This window comes from Pelophylax lessonae (genome assembly GCF_965119305.1).
Source record: "Pelophylax lessonae genome assembly, chromosome: 11".
Classification (NCBI taxonomy): domain Eukaryota; kingdom Metazoa; phylum Chordata; class Amphibia; order Anura; family Ranidae; genus Pelophylax; species Pelophylax lessonae.
In genome coordinates this window covers 129,538,075-129,565,985 of record NC_138778.1, presented here as the reverse complement: position 1 = coordinate 129,565,985, position 27,911 = coordinate 129,538,075, and the positions used below count along the sequence as shown (strand labels likewise).

Here is a 27,911-nt window from a genome sequence, read left to right as displayed (position 1 = left end):
CATGTGGTACAGTCATGTAGAAATCCAACATGTCTCGGTCGCTGGGCCTTAATCATGGCTGAAACGCGTTAAATTTCTACAGGACTGTACTACACAAACTTTAAGAGCATTCACTTATAGCCATTGCACTGGAGCGCCAGCTTTCTCTATCCACAATTAATAAACATCAAAGCTGCAGTTTGTTTTTTATTTACAGAGAGTTTTTTGTAAAGGCGAACTAACCCTTTAAACTTTCTACAAATTCACTGCGAACAAACTTCTAAAGAGGAGGAGAACAGAGGATTGGTCAGATTGCATACAATTTTTGCAACAAGCTGGAAAAACTGAGCAGTAATGAGTTCTACAATTGATTCGATGATGATCAAGGCTATGATGGTCCAAGCTGATCGTTGGCTCAAAACAATGGTACCGAGGGGGGACGCCTCTAGCTGCAGGCATCGCCCAGGTACAACCCCCTAAAGCCAAGGCTGCATATTTGCGTTCCCTCAGCGCTAAGGGGTTAAACCAGCAGACCTATTTTTGAGATAGAAAAATAGATTTTAGTTTAGTTCCACTATTTAAAAAAACTTCCCAACTGGTACCTTTTCTAGGCCAAGGCTAGCCAAAGATTAGACAATGTCTTTCCAAGTATAATGGGTGGGAAACCATCTGCTGGTGAACTAGAGAGGCAAGACCTAGTACGGTTTCTCACTGACTAACCTGGTAAACAGCAGGCACACACAGGATTAACACATTTCTCTCTGGTTTTCTCTGAGCAGTTGTGAGCTGTGAGCAGTTGGCCAGCAGAATTTCCAACATGCTACAAGTGCATTGGAGGTTCAGAACAACGTTTTAAATCGCCCCATTTTTGGCACTTTTCCACTGCAAGTACCGGCTCGGCTCCACTCGGCCCTGCTTGGCTCGGTTTTCCATTGCATGGTACCGCATGGTATGGTGTTGGAACGGTTCGGTACGGTTTGCTTTTCCACTAAAGTAAAGTGGGTGGGATAACAACGATTCTCTGACCAATCAGTGGCTAGTAGTGACAAACATTTAAGGCTGAATGCAAATGATTGTGGGATATGATACCGGTACGGCCCTCGTGGAACCACAACCGAGGTGGTACTGTTTAAGCGAGCCGTACCGTTCGGTTCCATGTAGTGGAAAAGCGCCGCTGTACCGTACCGAACCGTTCCAACACCGTACCATGCAGTGGAAACGCGCAAAAGCGAGCCGAACTGTTCAGTTCCACGCAGTGGAAAAGCGCCATTTGTAGCCTTAAGGCACTAAAACAGGGACCAAAAATGTGTTTTCATGGCCATCTCAAGTTAGTCATGAACATGGTTCTGGCAGTCAGATTTAAGCCTCGTACACACGCAATGATTATCGGCCGACCGATCGGCCGTCTTTTGTCCAGTGTTTGAAATGTGCTCTAGACTTGCACTGGACTTTTGTTGGCCAACAAAAACCAACTTCAGAAGTGATGTCATGTGATTGTTTACTTTCCGTGTGTTTTTTCTTCTCTGAGCATGCCCAGTCTTGCTCATCTGATTTTTGTCTGCAGAAATCTGTACTGACTGATGCAAAATCGGCCGTTCTGTTGACGGCCAACACAAATTTTATAGCATGCACACCAGATTTGTTCGGCCGAAAAGTCCGAGTCGGTTGTCGGAAGCATCATACTAACAAGCCGACAATCGGCCGATCTGAAAATTCACGGCCAACAATCGTTGCGTGTGTACGAGGCATTACATGTACAACCATTCTAAATTTTTTTAATGAAAGCGACTGCCATCTGGATGGGGTAAATATTGCTATAATATTGGCAGACAAAGACCTTCAAACAATCTCCCAACCATTTAAGAATTGCTCTGTACTGAAAAAGCTTAAATTTTCAGTTGGGAATTTCATTGGGAGACACTATGGGATCAAAACAGCAGGTCTCTTACCTGAATCATATGAATAGTCTGTCTGCTCCTGTTTGATTACAACACTGGAAGGATATCGATGAGCTCTGCTTGGACCAATATGGTTTGCCTGGTCATACATGGGGTCATGATACTCTTGCTTGAAGCCCTGCTGTGGGTATGGAAGACATGGCTCTGACAATTGCCGTTGGTAGTTGGCAGGAGACTCCCTGCTCATGTTCTGTGCTGATGGAAAGGAGTGGCACATCTCTGGCATCTGTTGTGGGTACCTGGAGCTAGGAATGCAAAAAATGTGATATTTATACGTTTGCTACTACATACATTATCACCATCTACAATCTGTTTAACCTTTAGGACACTGGCAATGTGTTTTGAGAATAATGGCAAAGTACATGTGAACTTTCACCTTATAAAAAAAAAAAAAAAAAAAAAAAAAAGGTATTGATAAATATAATTTTCATTTTCGATTTTTAACTGAATGGGTTGTTTTTTGTTTTACAAGTGATTACATACCCTGTTCCCCAGCTGCATAAAGGGACTGGGGTGGAGAAACAGAAGTACACTAATGTTCCCAGTGAATGGCTGTGCAGGGTGGGGATGTGTAAGCACAACTCTGATCATTGGAGGACAAGCAGGCTGTTCTCCCAGCACAGCCAGAAAACCGACCATGCTGAGGTGGAGGTATTCTCATGTCTAATGTGGTCAGATTGAAAGTGGAAAGCAGGGGAACTGGTAGGCTCAACAGGGATTTTACACAAAAGGAAAAAATACAAAGAACAGGATACTTTTTAATAAAAGTACAGGGCAAAAACAGACACCTAAAGCATACAAAATGTTGGGGTAACATTCTTTCATTAAGATTTCTATGGAGGAGAATTGCGAATGTGCACCTGTGCTTCTATCCTAGTTCCTTTGACACCTCTTTATAGTGGCAGCTTGGGACTCCCTTCGGATCAGGCATCAATTCAGCATTGCTTCTGAGCAGGCGATTTTCTTGGGAGCTACAATATGGCGATTAAAAATGGTTCTTTACAAACCGCCAAGCTCATGCAGTCACAGTAACCTACACTTTCTGGGTCTGAAAAGCCATGCGTGTTTTTACATTGTAGATATAGTTATCTTGCTATTTCTAATTTATGATACACAGCTCCCACAGGAGACAGGAGACCATTTTTGACATGCCATTTTCAATAATGACCCTTACCCATGTTCCACAAGGTATCCTCCAGACTGAACAGGCTGTGATGAGCTCTGTGGAGGGACAAATCCTCGGTCCTGTCTATTAAAGTGATGGAGGGGGGACGCTTGAGCGCCTTGGTTCTGAGACTTAATAGCAGCTTGCCTGGATGTTTGGTCATAAACACTGTTCACAAAAAAGAGGAAATTTCACAATCAAAAACCCAAAAACCATTAACCAACTATAGGAGAAAACATTCAAATTCTAGTCATGTTCCTTCCAACAGGAGATCCAGTCAAGTTAAAGCGGAACTTTACTCTCCCAACCAACATTTTTAATCCTCATGCTGCTAGCATTAGTAAATAGATATACCGTATTTTTTGGACCATAAGGCGCACCGGATTATAAAGGCGCAGTATCAGTTAACAGTAAATTTTCAAACTATTTTCAAATACAAGGCGCACCGGATTATAAGGCGCACTTTTTTGTGCAACGTTGATCCGCACGGGGTTTACTGGCAGGTGCTCAATTTGCAAACATTTTTCATGGATCGGCGTAGCCTTTAAAAACGAAGCCTAAAAAGAATCAAAACACTAAAAAAAATACAGAGAAAAAATCACTCACTTTTATTAAACTTTTAAACAGCTTTATTTTACAGTCGGCTCTTTTCATCTTCCATGAAACCTTCGAACTCTTCATCCTCCGTATCGGAGTTCATCAATCAATGTGAAACAGAAATTGTTTTGAGATCCCTTCAATACTCAAGGTTTATATATAAAAAGGTGCACCGGATTATAAGGCGCACTGCTGGTTTTTGATAAAATTTTAGGATTTTCAGTGCGCCTTATAGTCCGAAAAATACGGTACTTTTCCATCATATTTACTGGTTTTAAACTTTTTACTCCTGCATGCAAGCTTGAGCTAAGGGCAGATGGATTTCATGAAGTAAATGCTACATGAATCATTTGCCCTTATTCAAGATGGCCAAAAAATGCTAGGGGGTGTTTTTCGAAGGGATTTCCCAACAAAATAAACCATGGAGACATGGATGGATAAGGGAGTTTGCTTTGAATATTAAAAATGAATTAAAATTGGGTTTTTAGTTTGTGGTGCTCAGATGCAGTGAAGATCCATTTTAATTATTAAAAAGGGAGGAAGAACATCTGCTTCAAAACTGTAAATGGCAGCAATTACTTCTTAAAACAGAATGCAGTGACATCACTTCTGTCATTAATCCAACAAAGCAAGGGGTGTATCATTTCTGTCTGGATATGGGCTTTAAATAAGAAATAAATCCTTTCCCTTAATTGATGAAAGATATGCCATGTACACAACTTCTGTTTCAAGGGAAGTAAAGTTAAACCTACACAATAAAAAAAAAAAAAAAAACACACAAAAAACGTACTTACCTAGCATAAAGGCACTGCTCCCCATTACGGTATTCAAACTGTTGTTTCTGGCTACAGGAAAGACTGGGCTCTGAACAAGAACTGGGCTGCTCCTTCTTTATTTTCACCGGTGGACTGTGAAAGGCAACTGAAAACAGATGACAGAAAAAAACTAAACACCATATGGATGAAACACCTTCGACACTAAAGTCCATGTACAGAGGAGGTCTTCTCCCTTTTGAAGCATATAGTGAAAGTCTCACTAGAACCATAAAAACCACAATAATGGAGAAGCTGCGGTTTGCTTACATCTAAAAGAACTACAGACAGGGCCGGTGCTTCCACTAGGCAGTCGCCTAGGGCGCATTGCCACCTAGGGGGCGCAGCCAGGAGTCGGCAATCTCTCTCCATCATGAATGATTATTGTGAGCTGAGGGGAGAGGTGGCGGTAGGGGAGGAAGAAGGGACAGAGAAAGATGCCAGGTGTCTTGGGCAGTGGCGGAACTATCAGGCCCTGGCTTTCCACCACTGTTGGAGGGGCCCCAGGAGGCAGGAATGGAGCCCACCAGAGTTCTGCCTGCAGGATGATCCTCTTCAGCTGGAGCTGAACGGCCTTAACCCCAGGCAGGAAGTGACTCTCTGCACTGAGCTGATGGGCAGCCGTTCATTTCCCTGGGTAGGTATTAAGCAGGGAGCGGAGGAGAGCTGAACCTGAGCCGAAGCTCTACACTGGAGGGCGGAACCTTTACTGGGGCAGAAGCGACGAGGCACCAGAATGGTCTGAGGAGGTTGGTGATGGAAGGACATGCGGAGCTCTCTGACAGCTGCTTTTCCCTCCACCAGGAGCCGGTTGGAGCTGTGGTGAGCACTGTGGTCCAGGAGAGAAGCGTCCTGGGAGAAGGAATCAGCAGGATCACTGTGAAGGAGGGCAGGGAGGGGGCCACTCTCTTCATACCGCCCAGTTAGTGTCCCCAGAACAGAGGATCGGGGTCCCTGGGTGTTACATGGAGCATCCCTGGTATGAAAGAGAATCGGGGACACCAGGTGTGCCATGGGGAATCAGAGTCACCAGGTGTGACATGGAGGTTAGGGGTCACCGGGTGTAATAGGAGTTCAGGGTCACCAGGTGTGCCATGAGGAATTGGGGTCCCTGGGTCTGCCATGGGGGATTGGGGTCCCCAAGTGTGACACGGAGGAACATCAGGGTCCCCAGGTTTGACATGGAGGAACATCAGGGTCCCCAACTGTGACATGGAAAAACATCAGGGTCTGACATAGAGGAACATTGGGGTCACTGAGTATGACAGCATGACATGGAGGAATATTGGGGTCCAAGGGTGTGACATGGGAAAACATCAAAGTCCCTGGGTGTGACAAGGAGGGACATTAGGGTCCCCGGGTGTGACATGGAGGAATATGGGGGGTCACTGGGTATAAAAGCATAACATGGAGGAATCATCAGATCAGGGTCAATGGGTATGACATAGAGGAGTTTTTAACCCCTTTCCTCTTTTTTGGGGGGGCGCAAGTAGCTGGTCTTGCCTAGGGCGTAAAATAGTCTAGCACCGGCCCTGACTACAGATACCAGTGTACTTTGTCAGGTGTAAAAGGCTGTAGAGTGCCAGGTACAGGCTGTCCGGTACCTTGAAAGTCTCTTCCAAATGCACCATTATGTCCTTATAGCTAACCCACTGGGCAAGTAGCAAGCCACACCAAGGATTATCCTGTAACTAGTTTGCTTAATAAACATCTAACATAAAAAAAGAAGGATCTCCTGCCCATAGCAACTGGATTTGAGATTTTATCTAGTACAAGGTTAAAAAAAAAAAAAAAAAATTCTAATTTGCAGCTTTAAAGCCAAGTATTTAATGTATAACCAGAGTTCAAGGTTTTAAATCTAGGCGTTTGTAAGCTGCTCTTCAGACTATAGCAATTAGCAATAAAAATAAACACCTCTAAGCATGTTGGCCTGCCTTTTAATGGCCCCACCCAAATCTAAAAGTATAGGCCTGGAGCAAATATCAAGGTGCTTCCAGGTAATGCAACTGAAATAGATTTACCACTGGTATGAAAGATTACCGAGATTGTTTCCATCTACAATATAAAATCTTTAGGCAACATGGCTCAGAGAAGAAGCAGTTACAGCAGCATTAAATCCAAAGGCAAACACTTATTATATCGGTGCTTACCAATTCTTAGGTGCGATGGGTTCATTAGTTTTCTTTTTAGGCTTTCTTCTATTTTTATCTGGTAATCTAGCTAGGAAGTCTGTTTTTCAACAGAAAAGCTCTCTTGCAGTTACAGGGATGAGACACACCAGAACATTGGCAGGGGTGCCTAAAAAATGGTCAGCTTTTATCTAAAACCATTATACCAAACAGAAAAAAAAAAATGTTTGCTGTAACCAATTGTGCAAAGGGTTAGCTGGAGTTCAGCTTCAATTTGTTACTGTATTTAAATCTGCTACTCCATCGAACACTTCCTACTCCCCAGATTGACAATGCTGCTGTCCAAATCTGCCCCTGTACTCCTTCATCCAGACTGGTGTATGTAATACAGGAGGCGTGTTACTGGCCAGATCACATGGGGAAATAGAGGGGAAAAAGCCTTAAAACAGAAAACTAATGAAGCCATCACATTATTAGTTGGTAAGCTGCAAAATCTTGTATTTTTGGTTTTGGGCTGAATAGCAGTTTAGACCCATTTTTAGGAAGTGGTCTAGCATACAGGCAAACAAAGAATATGGTGCACATAGGGATCTCATGCCTTATGTATGACTGGAATACGTGGTAGATGACCTCTTCTGCTGTTCCTTAAACAGCTTGCACGCAGGTGTTTTTTTTTATCTTAATGCATAGAATTACAATCACTTTAAATGATTTAGTTCATGCAACATCATCAGGTCCTTCATTCAGATTGACTTTGCACTAGGGGAAGATCTGGATAAGCTGCGCATGTCACGTCAGACATGTTTCCTATGTGGCAAGCTTAGCTACATTTAATATGGGAACTCACAGACATGGTGGGCAGACTTGGCAGTGGTGCTCAAGGCTACTCCTGCTAATCAATGGATGTGGATGGGTCACGGCCAAGCGCTGCAGAGATCATATCCAAAAGGGGAAAGTTGCGACATCAACACTTCACAACTACCTTTAGTAATCTGCATGAGGTTGTGTGACCAGGAATCGTCTCTCCATAGGGAGAAAAAGAGAGTGCGGCCTAGTTGTATTAACTGGAGCAACCATCAAAAAAAGGAATGCATTTTGTAAACCAGACAAGGAAGCACTTTTATGATGACCCCTTTTAAACACTTTTAAGACCCCTTTCACACAAGCCGATTGGGTCAGTCTGTCAGTTTTTTCAGGCAGACCTGATCCAACCCTCCATTTCCCTCTATGGAGCAGCGGGTGTAAACGGACATGTGTCCATTTATACCCACAATCTGATAACAGACGGATGGGGATCCATTTCTCTGCAATCTGGCAGATCGGATGACAGTCAGGTGTAAACTGACAGGAGATCCATATACATCCAACCGCCCATAGAGGAGAGAGGGCTGTGTCTGCCCTGCATAAGTGGAAGGGACATGGTCCAGCCAGCCGCCTGCTTAGCAGGAATCAGCAAACAGATCCCCTGCTGTACCAGCGGACACCTGGCAGAGTTTGTCCCATGTGGGAGGGGTCTAATCCTCTTAGCTGAGGTTCAGCTTTAGGAGTTTGTTTACACTAGTGTTAGCCCTCTGAAGAGCAATCCACAATGAAATGCTCTTCAGAGAGCGATTCACAGTTGGTGAGGAGGTGTGGTCACCAAATAATTGTCTGTTTTAACCCCTAGGAGCCCACAACACCACACTGCAACCATGTGAATTGCATATCGAGCAGCCCTATGCACTTAAATGCATTGTGTTCATTGGGAGCTACTGGCCACTAAAGTGTGACACGGCTGCAAGGAAAGCAATGCAGCTCATCTGATTGTTGAGGTTACAAATGCTCATGGTAAAAATATTCCAATCTGTTTATGTAGTGGTTAAGCGATGATGCAGAGGTTTTATTATGCCAAGGGCTTTTTTTACACCAGCGTGTTGCAATAATTCGCAGTCTACTACAACACATCAAGGACCATGTAATGCGTTGCAGTGCCACTCAATTTAAAAGGCACCCCAAGACACTTGTCCACCACTCTCAGATATCCTACAGACTTGAACTTTCATGCGGTGTAAAAAAAATAAAAATAAAATGAATGGGAAAATTTATAATACAATACAATACAATATATGTGTATCCTTCTACTGATCAGCAAATCTATCTAAGCTTTATATAGGACTAAAGCAATGAAGACTATGAATATTATCTGAAACTAAAATCTATTAGATGGATGTTAATAAATACAAGGCAAATGTAATTGCCAAGGTAAAAGAAAGGGGTTTGCATCACATTGTCCCATGAGACTAGTGGGACACTGGCAAGACCCAAAGAAGCTCTGTAACAGCAATTAGAGAAGAGGCAATGACGTATTTAATCTGTTCTCCCGCCACTGTTCTGCCATCATCTACACCCAGCTTGTTTGCGATGTCCCAGTGCAGCCATGTGACAAATGTCAGGGGATGGTGTAACATCGATGCAAGCGTCGCACTTGGGACATCATTTCCTTCTCTGCAGATTGTGTACAGATCAGAGCTGCTCTAAACACCAAAGCTTGGTCAATGAGAGACTCCGTGTGAGTAAACATTTCAGTTCTGACTGCTGACACATTCCAACTTCTTCCCCATTCACGTGTCAGAATGATTCATACTGTTGGCATTGTGCTGTCATACAGGGGGAGCATGTAAAACCCCCTATATCTCCTATTGTGGTATTATTCAGAAAATTCTTAGATACAGCTTTCTGTGTAGTAATCTTGCGCAAAAGGACAACTATACCCATGAACAAAAAATGCAATATTTTTACAGCCCTTAGAGCCCATTCACACCATTTGCAAAGGGATGTGCTGGGCAGCGTTGCCTGGCATACTCCCAATGCAGAGACCATGAATCTGCCTTGTTTTCTATGGTGTCCGTTCATACCACTGTTGTGGTGATGTGTGCTGGAAAAAAAAAAAGCATTGAATCCCAACACAACTGCGTGAATAAAACTTCTGCAATTTCACTTGTAACAGTTCAATAAAATGTTAATAAAAAAAAATAAAAAAATAAATTGTAATAGGATTATTTATTTTGCAATTTCTGACAAGACTTAAGTCACACAGAATCGCATGAGAAGGAAAATCATAATACTTATTGGTGCCCGTTCTTTAATGCGACTGCGCAGTGCAATATTGGAAAAGTTCCTGAGCTACTTTGAAATACTTTAGCTGTGGTTTGTATATTCTGTGGCGCTAAAAAAAAAAAAAAAAAAAAAAAAAAAAAAAAATTAATTGCACTGGAATTGCACAAAAGTCACACTTCATATTTGCACAAAAAAAAAATAAAAATAAAAAATACCACCAAAAGTGCGTCACAGTAATGTGAACCTAGCCACATTTGTGGTGGATGTCTGTGTTCACCCCCCCCCCCCTCCCCCCCCCAAAGGGAAGAACATTTTTAGTAAATACCAGTTGGTCCTGACAGAAATACATTAACCTTGTCATTTCCTGAGAGCTTCTCCAAAGAACATCCTCCTTCCCACTAATGTAAACAACCATTTTCCCTGCCCCCCCCCAAGTGATGGAGATAATGGGATTTTTTTGACTTACCGTAAAATCCATTTCTCGGATGTTCCTTGAGGGACACAGCTGATCATCTTTATGACTACGTGGGTTATACTGCCCCCTACAGAAGTAGGACACTAGGCAGGAAAAAGCTTGACTACGCCTATGGGCAGTCCCAGGGGATATACACCCACTTTCTGCTATAGGTATTGTTTTGTTACAAGCAATGTCAGAAGAGAAAAACCCAACTCCATAGAGGGGTGGGTGCTGTGTCCATCAACCTACATCAGAGAAATGGATTTTAAGGTAGGTCAAAAATCCCTTTTTCGTTCATTGACGGACACAGCCCCTCTTCTTGACTACGTGGAATGTCCCAAAGCAGTGTCAAACATGAGGGGTGGGAACCGCAAGGAAAAAAAAAAAAAAAAAAACTCAAAGATGACCAAGTCCTCTAAACAGCAGCCTGCTAAACCTTGCGACTGAAGGAAGCATCCGCAGATGGCAACACATTTACCCTATAAAAAAAAAAAAAACCTTTGTGAACGTGTAAACAGACGACCAAGTAGCCGCCTTGCAAAATCGCATCACTGATGCATGAAGGCCCAGGAGGCAATAAGCGCCCGAGAAGAGAGTGTTCCTTAACAGGGTAAGGAGGAACCTGACCCTTAATGAAAAAGGCCTGAACCACAGTCGGTCTGATCCATCTGGAAATGGTCGCTATAGAAGCAGCCACCCCTTTGCGAGGTTCATCCGCGAGTACAAATAGTGAGTCTGACTTCCGAAAAGACCAGTAGCTAGCTGCCAGGTACACAATGATTGCCCGAACCACATCCAGGGAATGCAGAGCAATTTCCTTAGGATGTTTAGGCCTGGGACATAGGGAAGGCAACACAATGTCTTCATTCAAATGGAAATCAGAGATGACCTTTGGAAGGAACAAAGAACCACCTTAACTCTGACAGATAAGGTGGACAAGACCACGCCGCCAGCTCTGACACCCTGCACGCAGAAGTAATAGTCACCAAAAAGGCCACCTTCTTGGACAACGTAAGCAGGGAAACCCCCCAATCTTTTCGAAGGGATAACTGACCAACACCAATTTGAGGACCCATGGCGGTAATGGAGACTGCACTGGAGGAACCAAGTGTCGAGCTTCCTGGATAAAAAAGGTACGCACCAAGCAATGTGTGGCCAATGGACATTGAAAGAAAATTCCCAAGGCCGAAACCTGGCCCTTGATGGTACTCAAGGCCAGGCGTTGCTCAACCCCATGTTGGAGGAAAGATAAGATCCGAGCCACCGAAAAGGAGCGAGGGAGAACCCCAAAAGACTCACACCACGCAACGCATGTCTTCCAAGTACAATGGTGGATCTTCTTAGGAGGTAGATTTTCTAACCTTTAACAGCGTAGGAATCACTAATTCAGACAAACCTCTATCCTTCAGCACCTGGCTTTCAACAGCCAAGCAGTTAAAACCAGCGACTGTAAAGCAGGATGGAAGATTGGCTCTGGGGATAGCAGATCTTCCCTGATCAGGAAGTCTCCAAGGAGCATTGGTGACCAGCCATACCAGATCAAACGTACCAAGATTGGCGAGGCCAGTCTGGAGCCACTAGAAAGACCAGAATCCTTTGCTGCCTCGATCCTGCAAAGGAGTCTTGGCAGAAGTTTGAGAGGGGAAAAGGCATAAATCAGACAATACTGAAGCCAAGGAGCCACTAATGTGTCTGCGGTGTTGGCCAGAGAAGCCCGAGACCATGCCACAAACCGCATTACCTTCCATGGAATGTGCACAGCAGAGAGGTCTAAACGATCGTTCTGCCCACCTTGGAATTCCGGCTACTTCCCGATCTGCCAGGACACTTCTTGTGCGACCATGGTGATTGTCATAGGCTACGGCCATGGCATTGTCCAATTTAATTCATACCGGACATCCCTGAAGACAAAATGTCCAATGATCTAGACAAAGTGATCACTCTGAGTTCCAGTAAATTGACTGATCTTCCCAAGTCCAGACTGCCTGAGCACAGACTGTGCCGAGGACGCCTCCCCACCCGGACAGACTGGCATCCGTGGTGACAACCGCCCAGTACAGATGTAAGGATTTCCCTGTTGAAGTGCCAGAGAACTAAGTCACCTCTAAACACCATCAGGCCCAGAAAATGCATGCCAGCCCGGAGGGATGACTGTCTGCTGGAGTCTGGACAACAGAAGCTGAATTGCCTCCTGCAATTTCTGGAGTTTTTCCCAGAGGAAGCAACATTGGCTGAGGCAGATTTGTGGACGGAACCAGAGCAGACTTCTGAATGTTCAGAATCCAACCGAATTCCCTCAGAGATCGCAGAGTAATCTCCAAGGTGTCCATCAGAAGGGTCAGGGACTCTGCTCGCAGAAGAACATCTTCCAGGTACCCCAGTACCACGATACCCCGCTGACGCAACAATTCTAGCACCGGGACCAACACCAGTGATGGTAGTAACTGCGTTAAAGTAAACGGCGTTACTTAACATCGTTACTTTTGAGGGTAACTAGTAATCCAACTACTTTTCCCCTCATGGCAACGCCGTTCCCATTACTTAGGTGGCGTTACCGCAATTACATTTACCGCCACTAGATGGCAGTAGTGCAATTCCTCCTCACTCCTCTATGACCCTGCCGATGCTGTCTGCGGTACTGGCAGTGGCATGTGACATGGAGGAGAGCGGAGAGGGAAAGCGGACCGGCCGAGGGTAACCATGAGAGCCCCACCGATACCGAACTGCACCTGTCCTGTACATCCCCCAACCCCCCATATACATCTACCTACCCACCCTATACACCCACTGACCCCCAAATACACATACCCACCCTTTACACCTGCTCACCCCTCTATACAATTACCTACCCACCCTTACACCCACTGACCCCTATATACACCTACCTACCCACCCTATACACCTACCTACACACCCTATACACTAACTGACCCCGAAATACACCCACTGACCCCCACAAATACACCTACCCACCCACCCTATACACCCGAAGTGTACCATGCAGGTACCAAAGTGCCACTCTCAGCAAATACCTCTCAGGTACCAGTGTATCACGCAGCCAGCACCACTCAGCAAATACCCCTCAGGTACCACCACTGCCACTCAGCAAATACCACTCAGGTACCGTACCAGTGTACCAAGCAGGTACCACTCAGCAAATACCACGCATACAAGGGGCATACAAGTTGGCATATTTGAGTATTTTTTTTAAAGTAACACAATAGTTACTTTCCCTGGTAATTAGTTACTTTTTTACTGATGTAACTCAGTTAATTTTTGGGAGACGTAACTAGTAACTATAACCAATTAATTTTTTTAGGTTACATGACCAACACTGGCCAACACTTTGTGAAGACCCAAGGAGCAGAGGCAAGACCAAAAGGTAAACGCCACAAACTTATAATGATCCTCACCCACGGCAAAGCGGAAGAAGCGCTGGTGATCGGCACATATTGAAATGTGACGGTAGGTGTCCTTGATGTTGATAGAAGCGAGAAAATCCCCCAGATGTAGGGACGACACTACCGTGCAGATGGACTCCTTTCCGAACTTCTGTACCCACACAATGCAGTTTAGCGCCTCGAGGTCCAGAACTGGACGTACCTTGCCTTCCTTCCAGGGAACTGTAAACAGGTTTGCGTAAAACCCCTGAAAATATTCTGCCGGAACAAGTCTTGCACTGTCCCAAAGTGACCCCATAAGCGATCTGGGGACAAGTGCAGGTTGGAAGGGAAGAACCTTCCAGAAGAAAAAAGACGGAAAGACTTTGTGGACCCACTTGATCTGTAGCAAAGAGGTCCGAGGATCCGGAAATCATCGAAGACATCCCCCCACCCCAGATACGGGTGAGGGTGCCCCCTTATGCAGAGGAAACCTTTTCCACAGGTCTGGAAGAGCCCCTTGTGACTTGCCAGACCAGGTCCTCTTGGAACCTCTGGGGGGGAGGGGGTGGCCTGAAGGCCTTATCCCTTGAGGGACAAAAAAGGCCTCCTATGAGCTTAGAAGAATGGTCCACATCTACTAATGTCATCCAAAAGAAGCGCCAAACAGGCGATCCCCCCACAAAGGGGAGATCCGATAAGGCCTTCTTAAAAGTCTGGTCTGCAGACCAGCATTGTCAGCCAGATAAGATGCCGAAGGACCACTGCTGATACAGACAGCCAAAAATCAAAGGAGCTGCATCCAAAGAGGAATCACAGATAAACTGTATCCCCTGGATCAACTGATCCGCCAGCTCTGCAAAGGCAGGGGGGGGGTTTGTAGTTTCCCCTCCAGGTCCCGGCGTAAAGGTTTAGTTCACTCGTCAGTTTGTGACACCAGGGCAACAGTAAATACCAGCCTAAGCCTAACCAGCCATAGTGAAACATATGGCAGACCAGAGCCTCTGCTCTCCTATCAACTGGATCTTTAAAGACCAAGAAATCCTCAACCGGAAGTAAGGTAGCTTTGTTTAACTACAGGTGGGACCGTTCCACTTTTTAAGCAGGGAATCCTTATAAGGATACCACATAGCAAAACTCTTAGGGTGTGTTTTGGACAATCCCACTGATATGTGACAATGTTCTCAAAGTAAGCGAGAAAGGGGGGGGGGGGGGGGAACACCCCTCGCCACAGTGGATGACCTGTGGTGCCAAAAGGGAGCAGTGCCTCCGACGCAGCATCTCCACCATGTTTAAAATGTCATGCTCTGACACAATCAGTGCAGCTACCAGTGCCTTTTCATTCACGGGTAGAGGAGCAGAGGTAACATTGTGGATACAGACCCAGTAGGGGGACTCGCGGGGTATCCTGATGGTCCAGCAGCACTAAAAGGGATGGGTGCCCTTCACAATAATGGCGTCATGGTTGCCATCAAAAATTAAACAGCCCCCACAATGCCGGGGGTGCAGAGTCGACCACCCAGGGGCAGCGAAGGGTGAAGGCAGATGCCCAAATAGAGCCACTGTCACTGGGGCTGCTCCACATAGCTCCCGACTAGTAGGCCGCAAAGCTGCGGCCTATATTTGGGGCTGGATCCGGCCGCGTGAGGCGCAGACCGAGGATGCCAAACCATCTGCTCCCCCAGCCACACAACTGCAGCAGGGAGCCCAGAGGACATCCCTAACCTAGTCACCAATCCCCAGAGTAGCAGGGGAACCCTGATCAACCCCTGTAATGCACCAGGAAAAACTTGATCAGCAACAACTCCAAACAAGCCCCCCTTAGGAGGCAAAAGCCAGAAGGGCCTGAAGACCCACAGTGACCACTGAAATGTTTAGAGGGCTGGGGGGGGGGGGGGGAGAGGCTATGTTGTGGCTGACCTAGTGTTGAGCTGAGGCCTGCACGCTCTCGCTAGCCAGACCCTCTGGATCTAGATTATCTAGTTTGTCCCCCAGTCCGGCAGTTGATATTAGATTCGCACAGGAACAAAATAAAAAAAAAAAAAAAAAAAGATAGAAAAAGAAAAATTGACAGGACCAGAGATCCCAGCAAGGAACTATGTCCCTACTACTGGGACTGCTCATAGGCGTAGTCAAGCTTTTTTTCTGCCTAGTGTCCTACGCCTGTAGGGGGCAGTCAACCCACATAGTCAAGATGATGAGGAGCTGTGCCCATCAATGAACGAAAGAGAAATGGATATATTTGTAGTCTAGATCAGGAAAGCAGCCTAGGGTGACAACCATGGCTTCCTCAGATACAATAGAGGAGTGATGTAGTCACCCAGGGACAGGAAGTGTGTTATTTGTAGGATTACCAGGTTAAAAAAAAAAAAGAATAAAAAAAGCCAGAAAAAGCAGGCACCTCGCCAAGGACTAGTAAGTGGCAATATTTTACATTTTTGGTTTGGATCCAGGTATGGCAATGCTTGCATAAAGTAGAATTCAGCTTTAGTTACATTGGTGCAGCTATAGGCTGCTTTCACACTGCTCCGTTGCAAAGACGTACCAAAAATGAATTTTCACGAAAAAAAAAAAAAAAAAACGCACCAAAAAATGCAACTGCGGATGCGTTTTTCATTCATTTCCATGGGGAGGTGTGGTTTTGGTGCAGACATTTTACCACACCAAAACATGCAGCATGTAGGCATTTTCAAAAAGCACCCTACAACTGACTGGCGTGAAGAGTTCCTTAGGATGTAATGGTCATGTATTTTTCTTCCACTTTTGAGAAGGCAAAAAAAAACAAAAAGGAAAACAGATCAGTGTAAAAGAGCCCCAAGAGTAAGGCAATTTGTGCCATGCCTGCGAAATCCCAATGGAAACTGAAAATCACTATAGCAGGCACTGCTAATACAGAGACCACCACTAGCTTCTGGTTCCAGTGCGGAGAGGCTGCTCTTCTGCACTAAACACAGGTGGTCACCCACTTGGCATGGGCCTTGCAATTTCTCAATGAATGCAAAAGTGTTCTCTGTTTGGAAAAGGTGGAGATTGTGACATCACTGCTTCGCCTCTTTACCTCACCCAATCAGAGAATGCTTTGCATTCCTTAAAAATGTACCAAGCGCCTTGATGACCAGTTTCTGTGACCCACTTAGGCCACTGTTGCTTCTGTAGTCTGAGGGTGAAGATTACTACATTAGTGGTGCCTACAACAATGATTTCCAGATTCCACAGGGATCCCACTGGTATGGCACATGTAAACTTACAACGGTCCAAGCTGGACTATTGTAACCAAGGAAAAAATTTCCATAACTCCCTATAACTTTCCAGCTTTATAGACACAGCCTCTCCAGCTTGGGGGGGGGGGGGGGGGGGGGAACCTCTAGAAAAAAAGTATTGCATAAAAAAAAAAAACACACATGCTAGAATGTAAAATGCAACATGTGTCTTGTCTTCAGTGCTAAAATATATATTTGAAGAACTGCTATAATTTAATACTTCTAATATACTGTAATCTAACTCAGATGCAGCATGACAGCACAATGACCCACAGAAAGCAAACCAATCTGTATTCTGGCCATTGCAGGCTTCTAAAAGCGGAGCAGAGTGGTAATTGAGGGTTTCAGCTCCCTTCCCCTTTTCACACTTCTTTAATATTATGGAGACTTTTGTGGTTTATTGGGCTCTTTAACAGAAATCTGGCACGCTCCGTATGGGATTTGTTATTTAACATACAGTAAAGGGAGATGGGTGCTACGCGGACACATGCTGAATCCTCCCCTATGCTAGTACCTGAATCCTTTGCTGGGGGAGCAGGCAGGAAATGTGCAGGGAAGTAGGCCAGGAGCCGGAGCCTGCAGGGGTTAAAGTAAGGACACACAAAGCCCTGTACTGTACATTGTTCAGGGACAAGTCTGAACGTGACACACCCACAGGCCAGACCAGACACTTCCGAAACAGCTCGGCACAATCTGTTGTGGATGCAATCTTTTCAAAGGCTTGGCATGTTGCTGCCATAACATGGGGAAAGGCAGACAGACACAACCGCTTACTCCTTTATCATTCCTCTGCCCTGCATTTTAATGGCTGACTAAATAGAAGGTGCCAAAACGTCTCCCCCCTCCCCGAGCTGCTGCAATAGGTGATGTTGTATGGGTAATCTGTGTGCAGACGCTTCCCTTTATGAAATGCGTGCACTTAGCCTCATGATTGCAGAGGAATAGAAAGTGGGCCTGGTGTCCAGTATCCAGTCAATGCAGAGTCTAGCACGTGACAAACAGGAACTGGAAGACTACAAGAGTGGAGCACTAATGACCTCTAATGGAATATTGCATTTCATTTCACAAACTGGAGGAGCTTGCTGCACGGGTGGAAGTGGTGCTGAGACCTTTATCTACTGTATATCCAAGATAATGACTGGAAGAAAGTGCAATGTTCTTCCCTTCACATCCCCGATAGCCACGTGGAATCTGTTTATCTGGGCCGGTTTATGACTTCTGTATGTGAATGTAAACCATTTACAAACCATACACTGACACGAGGCACTGCTAAAGATGAATTCCAGGAATCAGGTCATACAGAGTTGCACTGGTCTAAGCCAATGCAACTATGTATGTATTACACCTTGCCAATTCTCTGGAAGTTGGAAATCACTGAAGTACAAAACTGCTACTCCACTGATCTCCACTTGCTCCCAGGTCCCACACCGAGTGGCTGGTCTGAAGCATTGTGTACACAAGAGGTCAGCCACTCACCATGGGTGCCATTCAGAGATGATTTTGCATGCATGGAAAGCATTCTCTAATTGGATGAGGCAGTATGGTAATGTCAGGTTCTCCACCTCATCCAATCAGAGCATGCTTTGCATTCATTTAAAACAATGCATAACAATCTCTGAATGGTGCCCATGCCGAGTGGCTAACCTCCTGTGTTCACAATGAATCAGACCAGCTGCTCAGCACAAGATCCAAAAACAAGTGGCGAACACTGGAGTAACTATGTGTACTTCAGTGATTTCCAGCTTCCAAGGGCATCATGCAGGTAGGATTTAACATTTAGCTCAGGTGCATAAAAAAGTAGCACTTCTTTACATTATTTTCCCTGGGGTCACATGACTTCATCCTCCTTTTTTCCCCCACAGTTTGGAGGGATGCAGACAGAGCTTGCAGAAGACACTTGGTTGATTCCGCCAACCTCTGCACAACATTTTTATACAAGGACCTCTTCATAATGGACATTTAGTAAAGTCTATAGGGGCCTTTCCTATGCCCCATGAAATCATTACCTATAAAAAAAAAAAAAAATAAAAGAAGAAGAAGGTGCTGGGGGATGAAGGGGGGATTGCTTGGCCAGCAAGTCCGACATAATTTGCCAATATGCGCTACATACTAGAGCATTATGGCATACACCTCCTGGGGGGGATGGGGGGGTCTTTAACAGGTTTAAATTCCATTAGTTTTTTCAATGCACCAAAAAGGGGACCTGCAGAAGCTCTCTTCAACACAGCACAAGGCAATGCATGGCATGTGTGTCATGTTATTGCAGCACAAACTAAGGTCTTATGAGGTCCTAACTGTTAAAGGGGGAATAAAAGAAAAAAAAAAAAAAATCTCCCTTTAGGCCCCTTTCATGCGATCAAATCAGGTCAGCCTGTCCAAATTTTAGGCGGACCTGATTGGGCCACCCATCGTCCAGCCTGTCCGTTTTTATCTGATCTCCCCATAGAGGAGAGCAGGACCGACAGGTCCGTCTTTGTACAGTGAGCGGAGATGGCCCTGTCATCCGCCTGCTCAGCGGGGATCCCTGCTGAGCAAGCAGAGTCAGTCAAAAAAGATCTGTCCCATGTAAAAAGGGACCTAAAGAGTAATGGGCCATACACACTATACAATTGTCTTTAGATTTTTTCATTTAGATTTACCAAAACCATATAATAGGAGGTCAAATCTAAACACTTAATTTGTATGCAGTTAGGTAGGCCCTTGCACTACATAGTTTAAGGTAAGTGCCGGTTCACACAGGCGCGACCCGACTTGCCGGGGCGTCCTGTGAAATCGCGGTGCGCAGCTCGCACCGCGACCTCGGAGCGGCCGGCATGGACTTCATATCATTGAAGTCAATGCAGGTCGCCCCAAAGAAGCTCAGGACCCTTTTTCTAAGTCGGAGCGACTTGTGTCGCTCCTATTAGGAACGGGTCCTGTGCTACTCTATGGCAGGCGACCCACGGCGACTTGTCAGGCGACCAGGTCGCCTGACAAGTCGCCCCAGTGTGAACGGGGTCTAAATCTAAAGGAAATCTAACCACAAAAGTTGTATAGTGTGTATCTAGCTTAACTCTACTTTAGTTTGGAGAAAAAAAAACAAACACACACCATTCCCTTCTAGGTGAAGAATGAACATTGCAAGGATTTTAAACTTTGTTGTAGATTCCTATCTTTGGTTATTCTGAAGGAATAGCTGTTTGTCTGTGTCCATGTGCTAAGTGAATCTGTATGGGATTGGCTTTCTAATTATCAATCAGCTGCTGCACCTCTCCAATGAGGGAAGTAGCAGGGTCTGCGTCCCTTTAGAAGTAAAATTTCCCTTTGGGAGTATCTCACCAAAAATGACATTTTTGTTCTAGGGGGATACCCAAAATCAGATTTATATCTTGGTGTAGACTCAGAAAAAAAAAAAAATTAAAAATCAGCGAGCCAATCACACAAGCAGGAAAGGACATAACTAGGGGGTGTTCTGTACCCTACCAGAGCTGCAGATAGAAAATGAAGGTAACAACATTCAATTACATAATGACTTGTGTTGCAATATATATATATATATATATATATACACACACACACACACACACACATATACACACACATACACACACACACACACATATACATATACACACACACACACACACACACACTTTTTTATTTAATTGCAATTTTTTCACACATCCGAAAACTAACTGGAGCAGTTCAATGCATGAATTGGATGTGTTCTGCCTTTGACAAGTTCAGGTGACAGATGCAGTTAAAGGCATATGAAGGCAGATGGGCTGCACTTGTACAATGAAGTCATCTAAAATACATGAATCAGACACCTGCTCCATTCTGCTTAATAGGGTTGAGGTCTGCAGTGTAAAACTATCATGCTACACAAAGCCCAACATGAAAACCTGGAACAAAGAATGTCACTAGCAAACATCACATTCCACGGAGATCAGCGTACGCTCTCCACTGCAACACGCTCATTCTTCTGCCCTGAAGATTGTCATTCCTGAGAACGTTCTGTGTGGCTCCACCATTCAAAACACATCCCAATAGCAATGTATACAGGAAACATGGAGAATTACTTACCGTTCTCTGACTGGAGGTCCTGCAGAAATTGCTCGTCACTGTCTGGAACTTGAGCTAAAGAAACACAGAAAAGAACAGAAAACGTTACAAGGGACTCTTCTTCCATCCAGCTAGGATTTCTCTTCAAGTGACACCCGAATTTAAAAAAAAGGAAATTCTATACAATTTTTTTTTTGAAGAATACACAGTCTATTGCTCCCGGCTTCCTCCAAATGTATTATTTTTTTTGCTGCCATTATCTGACTCTGTTAGCAGGGCCGGTGCTACCACTAGGCAAACTAGGCGGCTGCCTAGGGCGCAGCCATGGCCGGTGCCACATACCTCTCCTGTCACCTCCTCATCCCCAATGGATGTCACCTCTAGAGAGGGGGGCACTTTGTATATGAAGGTGTGCAGGGTTAAAGGGGGGCAGTGTGTATATGAAGGGGATGTAGGGTTAAAGGGGAGCAGTGTGTATAGGAAGGGGGTGTAGCATTAAAGAAGGTCAGTGTGTACAGAAAGGGGCGAGGGGCAGTGTGTACAAGAAGAGGTGTGAAGGGTTAAAGGGGGGTACTTTGCTTATGAAGGGATGTGTAGAGTTAAAGGGGGGCAGTGTGTATATGAAGGGGGGGTGTAGGGTCAAAGGGGGGCAGTGTGTATTTGAAGGGGAGTGTAGGGTTAAAGAGAAGCAGTGTGTATATGATGGGGGGTGTAGGGTTAAAGGGGGGCGGTGTATGCAGGAAGGGTGGGGCAGTGTGTGCAGGAGGGAGAGAGTGGGGTTAAAAGGGGCGGCATTATGTACAGGAAGGGGGCAATGTGTACAGTTATATTTTTTTGGGGGGGTGCAAGTAGCTAGTCTTGCCTAGAGGTACTCATTCCAAACAGAATTGAGGGGGAAAAGGAGAGGATATTTCAAGGAGGCAGAAAAACAGTAAGTAACAATTTCATAAAAAATAGATTAGAGGGCCATTAAGCAGTAGATGCATATGGATTGTTTTTGGAGAATAAGGATATGGTTTAGCATTACTTTATGCAACATTTTTAATGCATGCAATAAATATACAGTTATCTTATTACAGTTGTTCAAACAAGTGACTATACACAAGTGCAGTAATGAGGATAGGGAAAGCTTTGAGTGCTTGTAGCAAATAGGCAAACAAAAGCATTAGGAGCTCATTCACAATGCAATACACATACACGTATGCTGGTGACGCACACCAAACTGCTTTTCTTCTGTACTGGCATCAAGCCAAACAACTTTTTTTCTTCTATTTGATAGACATGTTCACAAGCATGTGTGTGTGTGTTGTGTACAGACATGCACCACACCACAACACACCTGTATGGTGATCAAGGCTCAAACAACTGTTTCCTTTTCGCCTTAATTGATCAACGCAGCTCAACAGATATGGTGTCAATGAGCCCCAAAAAAGAAGAGACAGGGAAAAAGAAAAAGGGCCAACAAAAAAAAAAAATCAATATCACTGCCTCCACAGCAAGGTGTCCATAACAAGGGCCTAACTGTACGGTTATCAGTAGCCTTGAAATCATCCATGCCATACTTCCTGGGCAAAAAGGTAAAAAATGTCAGACCCCATCAGTTCTGTATATGAATAATGCGACCCTTCCCGTCACAACTGTTTTTTGAAGACCCTTCCCCATCTTAACAGACTGGGATGGCACACGGCAGATGAACACAATTATAAAAAGGGAAAACCTTTTTTACTTTTGGACAAAGCGAAGATGGATTAGAACCCGTCAGGTTTTTATTGCCACCTGGGTCCCAATAGGGAGATTTACCCTCTATGTGTCCTGTTTACTGTTAACATCGAACAAGAAAGAAAATTCCAAATTTTGGGTTGTCACCAGAATAGAATAGAGGAGGAAAATCAACCAGTGGGTTGAAAGATAGGCCCAGAGTTAAAAAAAGAAAGCATGGATGAAGGGCTGGCATGACAGGGTTAAAAAGGATTGACATAGGAAAAGGGCTTCTGGTCAGTAGGAAGCAGTCTTTTAGAAGTACTTATGTGATTGGTGGGGATCTGTAGGAGGGTCTTGAAAGTCATCAGTCAGAGGAGAAAGTGCTTAGGACAACAGCCCACCCTCTCGCCCTAATCGAGTTCAATGGGGAGTGGGGATTAAAGTTTTTTTATTTTTTTTTTGAAGATTGTCATGGTAGCCAACAGGGAACAAGGTCCTGTTATGGGTTTTTTTTTTTTCTTTGAGTATAAAGAAAATGTACATTGGTAGAAACCAGTCTTGGGTAAGGCTCCCATTATTACGGTTGGTAGTACCTGTGTGAAGTTTGTCTCCGAGTCGGTGCATGTTGCGGCTGGAGGCCTAAAAAAGGTCAGTGGTCATGCAGGTACAAGTAGTTGATGCCTACCAAGACCTTGCGACTCCTATGACAGGGTACAAGGTCCTGCTATGGGTTTGAGTATAAAGGAAGTGTACATTGGTAGGGACCCGTCCTGGGTACGGCTCCCATTATTATAGTTGGTGGTACCTGTGTGTAGTGGTTGTCTCAGAGTCTGTGTTAGTTGTAGCTGGAGGCCTAAACCTTTTTAGTGGTCATGCAGGTACAAGTAATTGATGCCCACAAGGACCTTGTGACTCCTATTTTTGGCAGAATGTACTGGATGTTCATATGTTGCATAGGTTTGTTTATATGGTATTTATTATTGGTTAATAAAAGGCTGCTATGGCCATTCTACTCCATCCGGAGTCTCATGTGGTTATTCTTGAAAAAAGGTTAGTGGAGGAGTGGTGGTCAAGCATTTTTTTTATACCCTAGTCATGAAAGAAAATTAACAGATTCCCCCATCCAAACAAACATTCAATGTGAATGGGGGAATCACTCTGCTGAGCTATTGTGTTCTGTATTCCCTGCCATTGGAATATAAACCAGTGGCACGGATAAGGCAAAAAAATTGTCCAGCAGGCTGGTTGTACAGAAGTCAATGAAAAGATCAACCTCAGTACAGCCACCCTTCTCATACATGGATGAAAATTCAGACAGTCCTTGCTGAACCAGCCACATTTCCGTCCCATCTCTTTATAAAAGCAGTATGAAACAAAAAAAGTTTGGCCTTCATTTCTACTTGAATCCAACATACGACAACACACTGGTGACAGTCCTTTACCTGTCTAATTTAGGACAATGGCTCTGGTGAAAAACAACCCCTGTCACTGGAAAATCATGGAGGCCACTGCGGTTCTCTGTCTGGGAGACTGTCATACTAATCTAAGGCCTTCATACTTTCTAAGCCCCTGCCCAATGACAACTGACACTAATTACAGAACACTGGTTCCAGCTCGGTGATTACTAGGACTGAAGCGCTATACAGCCAGGGAACTAGCATTTTCTATGAGGCAAGAAATGACCTGATCAATGGGGACACAAAAAAAAAAAAAAAACTTGTTGGATCAAGCAGGAGTGGGTTCGGTTCCTTTCACACTAGCCGCAGAAGTCATGCGTAGCAGATCACTTTTCAAAGGTAGCTTTCAGGTGTTCAGGAGGAAATGTTGCTACCACCTCATGAGTTTTTTTACTACCAAAAGTGATTCTGCATTGCAGGCCCGCACAAAAACTGCAAGCCAAGCATTTAGCTTTTAGTTGCGGTCATAGCCTCTTACATGGGAGAGTTCAACAGATAATGTCATCTGTAAAACCCAGTACAGTGTGTTTAAGAGTATTAGATACTCACCTCAGTGGCACCATGCCCACTTTTAGGCGGGTGGTTGGGGGTTGGTAAAAATGTAATGTTCGTTTTTACCACTCCCTGACTTGCGCATATGAAAGAAGCCAAGAACCCAGGGTTTGTATTGCTGCCTGTGTCTTCTCCTCCTAGAGATATTTGTTCCTCTCACTTATGGGGCTCCTCTACACAAACTTTGCCCTCAGAAGAGTGATCTGCAATGGAACACTTTTCAGAGGGTGTTTGACAATATGTTGCTTCCTCGCACCCTTTAACCCCTAAATGCCTGTACCATTGCACATATTTGCAGCATGGCCCCATTATAATTTAATCCGTATTGTTGCATTTGATGTGCATTAATGCTTGCCAAACGCTTCAAGGGCTTTGATTCTTATCCCGGCTGCAGAACAAAGTGCCGCAGCATGTGTACACCCATGAATGCTGCCTTTGCAGCTTAAGGGATAGCCGTACCACCTCGCACATCCAGAATTGTGGGTCACATTCAGCAGGTGGTACGGTTCTCCAAACATAAAAAGGGGAGATCATTTTTGCAAAGCATTGTATCTGTGGCTTGCATATACCTTCAAACGGCTGCCTCTGCAGCTAAAGGTGATAAAATAAAACTTGGCTCAACCACTTTTTACCACCCTCAAATGGTAAACAAAACCATATTGTCTTGGTGTCACATAGAAAACGTAGGCTGTATTGGGATTACCAAACAACAAAAACCTAGCGAAGGTTCTCACAGTATTCCACTTCCTAGAACAAAAAATAAAAAATGTTTGGATGTGGTCGTCAGGTTTCCAATAAAGTTCCAAACTCCTATAAATGCATTTACGGACCACCTCCACCATAATAAAAAAAAACACAACATGCAGGGTTGAGTCATGAGCTAGTTTTGATGTTTAGCACAGAATTGCTCTAAAAATACAAACCACAGCCGAGTGTTTGCTGCAGAAGACCGAGTGCTTTTTTTATTTCCTCTTATTTAGGGGGACGCTCCTGATTGGTCTACTAAAGCCAGCAGTAACCCGCAGCCAAAAACACTGAAAGATGATCTGCCCGTCTTCCTTATTTTTCCAGCAGTAAAACACGATCCCAGATCTGTAGTCCAGGTCACAGAGTGCAGCACACCGTATTATGTGAATGGATTGCACAACACTCAGGTGATCATTGAGGAAAGTGACAGCATGCTGGCTGCAGGCATTGCCGTGAATGAACAACGTTATACATGGCCAGCAATACACCCCCACACCACTATTTGGTTAAAGTAGAACTAAACCCATCCATTTAACCCCCTCTTATAAGAGTTCCAAGTCGAGGCATGTGTAAATGCCAACTGTCACAGTGGCTTGTGTTGTCATTCGAACGGTCAAGCCATCAGATGGTGGTGTCCCTGATGACATGTGCGGCACCAGAGGCTAAGAAGCAGCTTCCTTGGCTGTAAAGGAGAGGGGGGTTTAGTTCTACTTTAAACACTTGTTACAGTTACCAAAGTATTCTAATCCATAGGAGATATGAAGCCATTTATAATAACCTGGTAATCTCTAAAACAGATGGAAAGCCTGACTGGAAGACATTTTATTTGCTGAAGCACTGTATCCATTGCCATGTATTTTTCTCCGTAGAATATACAGTACTTGTTCCATATTTTTCTCCACCCTTTGTTGTGCTGCAGCCACGTTCCATCTATGTGCACACACGCCAACAATGGCTTCAGGTCATAGGTCAGGGGAGGCTTTCTGCTGGTGACACCAGTGGATCATGCAAGGCACATGAGCTCACCAGCTTGTCTTCTCCATAGAGACTGTGTGTGACAACGCACAACGAGACAGAGCGAAGTCCCCCTATAACAGCAAATGCTCAAAGGATCTTTATGGCAGGATAATCAGGTTTTGTTTTAATTAAATTACAGTAACATGTTAAAAACTTATGAAATTTTAGGGATTGGGTTTACATACACTATACAGTCTGATTGTACAACATCCTTTAAATGTACCAACAGCTATATAATGTAAAGGCCTATACGAGCGGATAGAATTTATTGTTATAGGTTTGTCTTTATACATTATATTAGTTTTGTGTTGTCCATGTGCATGCACACATTTACACAGGCAGAACATACTATATACAGCTATTCATTACTATTGGTGCTTTTCCACTGCATGGAACCGAACGGTTCGGCTCGCTTTTGTGCTTTTCCACTGCTGTTACCGCATGGTACGGTGTAGGAATGGTTCGGTACGGTATGGCGGCGCTTTTCCACTACATGGAACCAAACGGTACGGCTCGCTTAAACAGTACCACCTCAGTTGTGGGTCCAACAGGGCCGTACCGGTACCATATCCCACAATCCTTTGCATGCAGCCTTGACTGTTTGTCACTACTAGCCACTGATTGGTCAGAGAATCATTGTTATCCCACCCACTTACTTTAGTACTACTTTAGTGGAAAAGCAAACCATACCAAACCGTTCCAACACCGTACCATGCGGTACCATGCAGTGGAAAACCAAACTGGGCCAAGCAGGGCCGAGCCGGTACTTGCAGTGGAAAAGTGCCATTAGAGTGGAAGTCCCTCCGAGGTACCGTAATATGCACACAGTTTATGTAGGATACCCGAAAGCCATGTCTGTGCATGAGGTCCCAATCTGAATTCCAGGAAAATTTAAAACTTGCCCTTACAGTGATGCTTCCCCCTAACCTTATTTCCCACTCCTGCAGGATGAGTAATGGGATTACACAGAGCAGTCTTAACTCCTCCCCAGGAGTCCCCCCCCCCCCCCAGCACTCTCTGCTTCTCTTCTCCAATTGCCCCCTCAGCACCAGGGGATGAAGAAAAGAAAAATCGCTCGATTCTGCCATTAAACACAGACCGTGTTGATGGGGGAATCCCTACCTCTGCACTCATGTATCTGATGGCAAGAGGTTTCTCCACTGTCAGAATACGATTACTGCTGCTGACAATAGCCAATGGCAGTTGATTTTTTTTTTTTTCTTTGTACAAACAGCAGCAGACCAGTTGTGTCAATCAATCATCTCTAGTACAACCAGCCTGCATGTAGATGGATCAAAATTTGGCTAGTTCCTGCAGAACCAGCCGAAATTGGGATCGACCAGTCTCATTTTTTTTAGGGCTGATACCGATATTTTGGCCACCCTTCAGGACGATAATCTGTACATTTAAAGTTTTTACACTATCTTTTTTTTTTTAATCACTTTTATTGCTGTCACAAGGAATGTAAGCATCCCTTGTGACAGTAATAGGAAGTGACAGGTACTCTTTATGGAGGGATCTGGGGTCTATAAGACTCCAAACCCCTCCAAGTTTGGCCGT

At 44.6% G+C, this 27,911-nt stretch overlaps 1 protein-coding gene across 1 annotated transcript in view; it reads right to left on the bottom strand.

Moving 5' to 3' along the window:
* The window catches only part of ETV4 (ETS variant transcription factor 4), a 77,133-nt gene that overhangs the window by 18,208 nt on the left and 31,014 nt on the right, over positions 1-27,911 (bottom strand). Inside the window, exons 5-8 of the mRNA XM_082271379.1 lie at positions 20,899-20,952; positions 4,494-4,620; positions 3,112-3,270; positions 1,929-2,182 (exon numbers count right to left, since the gene is read on the bottom strand). Of these exons, the coding sequence (XP_082127505.1) occupies positions 1,929-2,182; positions 3,112-3,270; positions 4,494-4,620; positions 20,899-20,952 (594 nt within the window). The remainder of the gene's footprint in view (positions 1-1,928; positions 2,183-3,111; positions 3,271-4,493; positions 4,621-20,898; positions 20,953-27,911) is intronic.